The 8,471-nt window shown below is 60.1% G+C and overlaps 2 protein-coding genes across 3 annotated transcripts; one reads left to right on the forward strand and one right to left on the reverse strand.

Annotated features, from left to right (window-relative positions):
• Window positions 1-1,054: 1,054 nt before the first annotated feature.
• On the reverse strand, window positions 1,055-2,303 carry LOC308182438 (uncharacterized protein). Its single transcript, XM_080567073.1, is given in 2 exon segments — window positions 1,055-2,079; window positions 2,081-2,303. Coding segments are annotated over 2 exon segments (975 nt in total). The 5' UTR covers window positions 2,153-2,303; the 3' UTR covers window positions 1,055-1,176.
• Window positions 2,304-3,319: 1,016 nt separating this feature from the next.
• On the forward strand, window positions 3,320-8,309 carry YARS1 (tyrosyl-tRNA synthetase 1). 2 transcript variants are annotated; one of them, XM_080567069.1, is made up of 14 exons: window positions 3,320-3,379; window positions 3,465-3,529; window positions 3,697-3,843; window positions 3,981-4,156; window positions 4,365-4,494; window positions 4,686-4,766; window positions 5,100-5,192; window positions 5,392-5,527; window positions 5,733-5,818; window positions 6,300-6,435; window positions 6,742-6,836; window positions 6,984-7,177; window positions 7,272-7,413; window positions 7,546-8,309. In XM_080567069.1, the coding sequence occupies exons 1-14, from the start codon at window positions 3,364-3,366 to the stop codon at window positions 7,654-7,656; spliced, it is 1,608 nt and encodes a 535-aa protein (XP_080423195.1). In that variant the 5' UTR covers window positions 3,320-3,363; the 3' UTR covers window positions 7,657-8,309. The 2 variants fall into 2 exon arrangements, with proteins under 2 accessions (XP_080423195.1, XP_080423196.1); XM_080567070.1 differs by having other exon boundaries at window positions 3,320-3,343.
• Window positions 8,310-8,471: the final 162 nt, after the last annotated feature.

Genomic DNA, 8,471 nt, shown 5'->3' on the forward strand with positions numbered 1-8,471 from the left:
CTGGAGCTCACGTGAGCCGGTCCCAGTCCCTGGAAGGAGACTGATGGCTGTGTGGGATCCCTGCACACGGCGGTGCTAGCAAGTGTACTTCTTATTTCCCTCTGAAAAGCGAGTACCCCCCAACCACCACAGAACGTGAATTGAGGAGGCCGGGCCTCCCGCCCCGGTTTGCGTCCTCCCCTGCGCCCTCCTCGCCAGCACGGCCTCGCCCCTGTGGTGTGGGGTTACAGAGCTCTGCATCTGGGTGAGGTGGGGTGGGTGTGCTTCCTTCATTCCAGCTCCCCTTCTGGAGCGTTTGTCTGTTGTTTGTGTCTTTGGATGCCAATGGATGGCATGAATGTTTGGGCACATCTATCACATCACGTCGCAGAAGACACAGAGGGGCAAAGTGCTTCACGGAACCAGTACAAACGCTAACTTTTGGTGGTGCTGTTTTACGATTACAAAAATACCATTCTTTATTTAAATAAATCCACGAAGATAACATTCTGAGAGCAAAGCAGGGGAGAAAGCATTAGCCGAGGGAAGCAGCGAGCCACCGTCCGGACCACAGACCACAAACCTGCAGCGAGCCCTCGGGAGCAGCAGGTTTCTGCTGTGGCAATGCCATAGCAGGGGCAATGCGGAGGACAGCGAGGTGCAGCGGGGCCGCAGCAGCCTCGGGGGGGGCCCAAAGAAGCGGGGCTCGGAGCCCCGGGGGCAGGGGGAGCCCGGGGGGCAGGGGGAGCCCCGGGGGCAGGGGGAGCCCGGGGGCAGGGGGCGCCCCCCGCGCCGCGCCCGGCGCCGCTCCGCTGCTGCCACCTGCGGGAGCCGCAGCGGCACTGCCCGGGGCTGCTGCAGCCTCTCCGGTGCCAGCCCCGCGTCCTGCCCTCGCGGCACCTTACCGGGTAAAACACTGGGAACCTCCCCACTATTTCAGCGCACCTCAAGAAAAAACGAAGAGGGAAACGGCAGCACGCGGCCAGCCAAAGTGGTTCAGGGAGCTGCCGGGGCGTTTTGCAGAGCGCAAAGGCATTTAGAGGCTGTGAGGAAATTACTTCTCCTCCTCCCGGGGCTCAGGAATGACTGCCTAGTGTAGTGGGTTTACGTGGCAAGGTTTTGGTAGTGATATGCACGCTTGGGCTCATATGGACATTACTACAAGTAGAAAATAAAAGGAATAGAATCAGAAACATTTTAGTCAGAACTGAAATGTGTGTTTATTTCAATGCTGCCTGATGGCTGTTTAGCATCTGAAGATTCCTGCTCCATATCATCCGTTGGGGAGTCTGATTTCCTTGAAAAAACGTTCGTTGTTGCTTTGGGAAGTTCTTGGTTTCCTGACCCAGAAGATGGCTTGGGACTTCTCAGCAGCACAGGTGCTGCACTGTCATCAGCTTTGTGCTGGCCACAGGCAAGGTCTGAACAGGGCATGGATTTTCCCACATGATCACTGCAGGTGTTGGACACATCTGTGCCTGCAGAGGAAGTCTTTCCCAGGCAATCCACACCCAGGGTTTGCTCGCCTTTAGGCATCAGCCTCCCTGAGGATTCTCTGGGAAAACAGTTACTAGCATCAGTCTGATCACACGCTGTGTGATCATTCATGAATTCAACATCCTCCAAATAATCGTCCTCCAGTGGCTGATCTACATAATCAGCATCGATCGGGCTAAGATTTAGAAGCTCCTCAATATCAAGGTCAAACAGCATGTCAGTTGCTTGGACTGACAGATGTACTTTTGATTTCTCTGTGATCTTTGAGGCTACCTTTGCATCTTCACAGACGACTGATGCCCCAGTGCAGCTGCTGCTCACGTCCTTTTCACTCTCCCCACTTACATTTTGGCTCAGAGTGCTTTTTCTAGTTATGTGCTGCTCACATTCCAAGCAATCATCTGCCAAGATTTCCTGGATCTCTTCCTCAGTGTAATTGAAAGGAGAATTCCCTTGTTCACTGTCTGACAGTTCCAACAAGGAGTCGTCTGGCTCACTATCATTAAAACATCTGGCTTTATCTAGAGAAGGGGCTACATCGTCGTATTTTGACTCTGTAGAACTGGCAACTAGATCAGCATGGCCAGAATCATCTGGGAAGATGATGAGAGGAACCTTGAAAGCAGGCAGAACTTGGGCCATGGAGCAGCAGTTTCTCTGACAGAGTGCTCCCCATCTCTCAGCCTGCACTTCCATCCCCCAAAGAGACTAAACAAACAAAGAGCCTTGTCCAGGTTAGGAAAAACTGAGCAACAGAAGAGCAGTTCTGTCACATAACTAACAGGACGTTCAGCAGAGTATTAGTCACTCTAAACACTCATACAAAATGAGTATTATAATGAAAGATCGTAAGATAAAAGCCTTCCTGTAAAATTCAATAGTTTAAAAATATCTACAAACAAAACGTGTTTTTTTCTTTGAGAGGATTCACGCGAACATGAATCTTTTGACCTGAGAGCCCTGCATTTATCTGACTCTCACCCAGCAGGAGAATCTGGGCTCAGGCAAAGTATTTCCTGTCCCCTTTGACCAACAGATTTAAAGGAACACCTTTTGTCTTTCCATTGTTTTGACTATTGCTGCTTTCAAAAAAGGAAGTTACCTACTCCAGGAATAAAAACCAGCAGTTCTGCTGTTTCCTCTTGTCATTCTGTCCAAACAACAAAAATTAGCACTTTTGGAATAACGCTGTAACCTCACAGAAGGAAGAAAAACCCTCGGGAACCTGCCACGAGCACACAACCTGTACAGGAGCACATGGAGTGATGAGCAGCCCTCGCTAGCTAAGACATGCCTAGTTCTGCAATTGACCTACAAGCGCTTAGGTGCTTCAGAAAGAAACAAAAGGCTAATAAATTAATCGTGGATTGGGTCCTGCAGGGTGTAGCAGCCTGCTAACGTGGTTTCTAACCAGTGAGGACTTGAAGGAGAACCAAACGCCTCACACCTCCAAATGCCTCACACCCCGCTGGAACTCTTTGCATGAAATACGTTTGGAAATGTGAATTGGGCCCTGCAGGGTGTAGCTAACGTGGTTCCTAACGAGTGAGGACTTGAAGGAGGACCAAACGCCTCACACCTCGCTGGAACTCTGCATGAAATACGCTTGGAAATGCTGATGTGCTCGGCTTGGAGCGCTCTGGGGCCGGCCCGGCCCTGCCCTGCCTGAGGGGGCTCCGGCACCGGCACCGAGCCCGTGGTGCCTGGGGGGAGACCACAGGGAGACCTCAGGGAGCGCGGAGCCGGTCGCACCCTGCAGGCCGGGGGCTGCCGGCCCCTGGCCGCCGCCATCTTAGCGGGGCGGCCCCGCCAGGCCCCTGATTGGCGGAGCGCGCCGAGCGGCGGAAGTGACGTCAGGAGGGAGCCGGTGAGCACCGGGCGAGGCTGATGCAACGCGGGGCCGGTCGGTGGGGCCGGGCGGGGGCACCGGGAGGGCCGCGGGTACCGGGGGGGCACCGGGGGGCCGCTAACGCCTCCTCTCCACGCAGCCGCCGCCATGGAGGCCGCGCCCAGCCCGCAGGAGAAGTACCAGCTCATCACCCGCAACCTGCAGGTACCGGCGCCGGGCTGGGCCTAGTGGGGGGGGGGAGGTTGGGGGGACCGGGGGCACGGCGCGGTTTGGGGGGGGCTGGGCCCGGCCTGGTGTGCGGTTCCCTGCTCGCCCCCCTGCCTGCTGCCGCCGTGTCCGGGCCGCGCAGGACGTCCGTGGGCTCCCCGCAGGAGGTGCTGGGCGAGGACAAGCTGTCGGCCATCCTGAAGGAGCGGGAGGTGAAGATCTACTGGGGCACCGCCACCACGGGCAAGCCGCACGTCGCCTACTTCGTCCCCATGTCCAAGATCGCGGACTTCCTGAAAGCGGGCTGCGAGGTGAGGGACCGGGGGGGGCTGCGAGGTGAGGGGCCGGGGGGGCTGCGAGGTGAGGGGCCGGAGGGGCAGCTCGCATCCGGGGGGGCTTTGTCCCCACGCTGCGGGTCCCTAACCCTGTCTCTGTCCCTCTGTGCCAGGTGACGATCCTCTTCGCTGACCTCCACGCTTACTTGGACAACATGAAGGCCCCCTGGGAGCTGCTGGAGTTGCGCACTCGCTATTACGAGAACGTGATCAAAGCCATGCTGGAGAGCATCGGGGTGCCCCTGGAAAAGCTGAAGTTTGTCCGGGGCACGGACTACCAGCTCAGCAAGTGAGTCCTGGGCGCCTGGTCCTGTATGGGAGGGAAAGCCTGGCTTAGGGCTCTGTTGTCCCAGGTCTTCTCCCAGGCATTATCATTCAGGGAACAGAGCGAAGCTGCCTCCAGGCTTCTCTCGGCGTGGCCAGAGCCCGTGTTCCCGTGAAGCAGCCCTCATAGCCGCCCCCCTCCCTGGTGCTGACAGCATTGCCCCTTCCCCCAGGGAGTACACGCTGGACGTGTACCGCCTCTCGTCCGTGGTGACGCAGCACGACGCCAAGAAGGCAGGAGCGGAGGTGGTGAAGCAGGTGGAGCACCCCTTGCTGAGCGGGTTGCTCTACCCAGGCTTGCAGGTGCGTGGCAGGGCCCCTGTGCCGGGGAGGTGCTGGGCAAGGCCAGGACCACGGGGATGTGTGAGGCTGCGTGCCTGGCCCTGGGCATTGTTCCCGGGGCCCAGCGGGGCTGGGCAGGGCCTCCAGAAGCTGAGCGAGCTGGGACCTGGTGTCCTGGGGCCAAGCTCAAGGCTCTGCGCGTCTCCCCGCAGGCCCTGGACGAGGAGTACCTCAAGGTTGATGCACAGTTCGGAGGAGTTGATCAGAGGAAAATATTCACCTTTGCAGAGAAGGTCAGGAACGGGGGTGTCGGAGTCCCTTGTGATCCTGGTGCGGGGCTCGGAGACTCCCAGATCCACTGCGAGAAGTGTCGGTGATGTGTTAGCATCACAGGGCTCCCTGCAGCTCGTGCTGCTGCTCTTGTGGTCTGCAGGGCTCTGGGGTGCGACACGGGGCTGCCATGCGTCCCTGGCGGTGGCTGCCGGGGGTTTGTGAACCCGTGAGAGCTTGCTGGGTCCCGCTGCTGTGCTCAGGGTTGCCTGGAGCCAGGAGCAAATCGGGGCCGTGGGTTAAGGTTGTCCTGCAGCAGAGGATTGTCCATGACTTGCCTCCTTGCTTCTTCCCAGTACCTCCCTTCCCTGGGCTACGCCAAGCGCATCCACCTGATGAACCCGATGGTTCCCGGCCTGACAGGAAGCAAAATGAGCTCCTCGGAAGAGGTCGGTCCCTGCGTGGTGGCTGGGGTCAGGGGCTCTGCTGGGCATGGGTTCACGGCTGGGGTTGGAGTCTGCACCCTGAGAGGAGGAAACTTCTCCCTTCACTCAGACTGGGGCCTAAGAAAAAGGTGCAGCAGCGCCAGCACAAGACCTCTCTTGGGCAGGAGGTTGGGAAAAGGGCTGCAGAAATCTCTTCCTCCAGGACTCAAAGATTGACCTCCTGGACCGCAAGGAGGATGTGAAGAAGAAGCTGAAGAAGGCTTTCTGTGAGCCCGGCAACGTGGAGAACAACGGCGTCCTCTCCTTCATCAAGCACGTCCTCTTCCCCCTCAAGTCAGGTGAGGGCTCCCCACGCTGAGGCGCCAGGGCCGGGCTTTCTGGGGGGGCAAGAGGAGGGGATGGGAGCATGCGGCCCCCGAAGCGGGCTGCCCCCTGCCCGCCCCCGCCCTGCTGCAGCCCCTCAGCTCCCGGGCGAAGTGGGGTGGTTCATCTGGCTGAGCAGGGGGTGAGTCCCGTGGGCTGATCTGAGCCTTAATCTCACAGAGTTCGTGATTCTGCGGGAAGAAAAATGGGGAGGAAACAAAACGTACACGGACTACGAGGCCCTGGAGAAGGACTTTGCTGAGCAGGTGAGCGCAGGGAGGAGCTGAACACCCCCCCCGTCCCTGAGGCTCCCACGAGCTCTGTGGGAGAAAATCCGTGCCAGGGAGAGGTGCTTGCTGTCCCCTCCTGGGATTTGGTGACACTGGGCTCTGCCTGCTGCAGGACTGCCTCAGCCAGGAGCTCTCACAGAGGCTTGTCCCCCCTCAGACGCAGTCAGCCCTGCCCTTTGTCACTAGCACCCTTGTCAGGGCTCTCGAGCTAAGGTATCTCCCTGCACCTTTGAGATGTGCGCGTGTCTAGCCGAGTCAGCCTCACCCCTAGGCGAGCAGGGTATCCACCTTTCCAGAAGATGTGCTTTTATCTTGTTCTGGGACCAGACACGTGTCTGCTGAAGCTGAGAGGAGAGATCTCAGCACCTCTCTGGCCTCAGATCAGGGACCTGAACTCTGCTTCTCCCCCTGTGCTGGGGGAGACCGTGCGGAGACCCGCCCGTCTGTCGCGATGCAGGTTGTGCATCCCGGAGACCTGAAGAACTCAGTGGAAGTGGCCCTGAACAAACTGCTTGACCCTATCAGAGAGAAATTCAACAGCCCGGAGCTGAAGAAGCTGACGAACGCAGCCTATCCCAACCTGTCCAAAGCCAGTAAGGAGGTGCTGGGGGCAATGGGGCCCTGGGGGCAATGGGGCTGGGAAGGGGAGGGTCCCTCCAGCTACAGCCTTGGAGAGCACCAGCAGAGTGAGGAATAGCCAGAGCCGGGGCTGTTGGCCTGCCCCAGAGATGCCACCGTGCATCTCTGCTGTTGCTTGAGGGGCTGGCAAAGCAGAGGAGGGACAGACAGGGGTGTGTAGACAAACAGGGAATTCAGGGGTTATTGGGTCCAGCATCTGGGGTCACTGTGTGCTGCCTGGGTTTGTGCTGACTGCTGCAACTGTTCCCCTTGCACCGCAGAGCCTGCAGAGAAAGGCACCAAGAACTCGGAGCCAGAGAACGTTGTCCCGTCCCGGCTGGACATCCGCGTCGGCAAAGTGATCAGCGTGGAAAAGGTACGGGCCCGCGGGAAGAGGGTGGTGGTCTGCGTGCATGGCAGCGTGGGCACTTAGTGTGCGTGGGGTGGCAGAGGGGTCAGGTCTGCCGCCTTCTTTGCCATCCCAGCCCCCTTCCCTGCGCCTCACCTTGCTTCTGTCTGCTAGCACCCGGATGCCGACAGCCTGTATGTGGAGAAGATCGACGTGGGCGAGCCCGAGCCCCGCACTGTGGTCAGCGGCCTGGTGCAGTTCGTCCCCAAGGAGCAGCTGCAGGACAGGCTGGTGGTGCTGCTCTGCAACCTCAAGCCCCAGAAGATGCGGGGCGTGGAGTCGCAGGGCATGGTGCTGTGCGCCTCCAGGTGAGGGGGATCGGGGCTGCCCCAAGAGGGGACGGAGCCCAGCGGTGCCGAAGGGCTGCGGCACCACCCCAGGGTGACTTTGCTCCCTCTGCAGCATGGGGGAGCCGCGGCAGGTGGAGCCCCTGGACCCGCCGGCTGGGTGCTGCGCTGGGGAGCGCGTCTATGTGGAGGGCTACGAGGATGGGGAGCCCGATGACGAGCTCAAGCCGAAGAAGAAAGTCTTCGAGAAGCTGCAGGTGAGGAGCTGCGTGTGGGGCTGGGACAGGGCACGAAAGCTCCCCAGAGCTGAGCGAGGCGCTGCTGCCCTGCAGGCAGCCCTAACCTGGGTGCCTCAGCCCTGACCCCCGTCCCCTTGCTCTGCTCTCCAGGCTGATTTCCGCGTCTCCGAGGACTGCATTGCCCAGTGGAAGCAGAGAGACTTCCTGACCAAGCTGGGGAGCGTCTCGTGTAAAAGCCTGAAGGGGGGGAGCATCAGCTAACCAGCGCCAGAGCGCTCGCACCACCCCAGCCCGGCTCTCGGCTCTCCTCCCCGGTCTCCACCATGTCCTCCCCCCAGCGCCCCGAGCAGGGGGCTCAGCCCTGCTGGACCTGGGGGCTCTGGGACTGAATTTGCAGCCTCCCCAACATCGGAACAGCGCGAGGCCTCCTGGGGAGCTGCCCCTGACGTCTCCTTTGCCTTGGGCCTGCTCAGCCAGCAGCGGTGCCTCTGCTGTGGGCCAGCTCTGGGGACTGGCGATGGCACCACAGCCGAGGGCCCTGTTTCTTTTGCCCCTGCCATCGGGCTCTTCGCTGGGGCCATCAGCTTCCTCCCAGCTGTGCCAAGGACTGCTCCTGGCTCCAGGACAGCCCCTGCGGGTGCTGCAGGGAGGGTCGGAAGGGAAGGTTGCTTGCTCAAACCTGTGTTGCTGCTACTGGGGCTGGGGGCAGCTGCCTGGCAGCCAGGCGGGCCCCCTCCCCTGCTCTGCTCCACGCCGTGCTCGGGGCGAGGGACGGGGCTGCTGCAGCGTGGCAGGAGCCCCAGCCCCACCAGCGGGTCTGACCTGAGCCCGTGGGAGGCTGCAGGGGCGTGGGCCTTAAACACTGACTCGGGAACCATCTGTCTGTCATAAACCCAAATAAAAGGTCGAGCTGACTGCATGCGGGCGTGCCTCTCTGTCCGGGGGGAGATGGCTGAGCCAGCAGCCAGCCCTGCTCCTGCATCTGAGTGCTGGCAGGAGCCAAACGGAGCCCAGGCTGTGCCCACCCCATGGGGACAGGAGCCAGGCACCTGCTGCAGGGGTGAGACCGGGCCGGG

The sequence above is a fragment of the Anser brachyrhynchus genome, assembly GCF_964034855.1.
Source record: "Anser brachyrhynchus genome assembly, chromosome: 24".
Taxonomy (NCBI): Eukaryota; Metazoa; Chordata; class Aves; order Anseriformes; family Anatidae; genus Anser; species Anser brachyrhynchus.

Bases quoted from the DNA above. Each gene is read 5' to 3' on its own strand.
- YARS1 (XM_080567069.1), top strand. The intron at 4,157-4,364 runs GTGAGTCCTGGG...CCCTTCCCCCAG, and splicing joins ACGGACTACCAGCTCAGCAA to GGAGTACACGCTGGACGTGT. The intron at 5,193-5,391 runs GTCGGTCCCTGC...CTCTTCCTCCAG, and splicing joins AAATGAGCTCCTCGGAAGAG to GACTCAAAGATTGACCTCCT.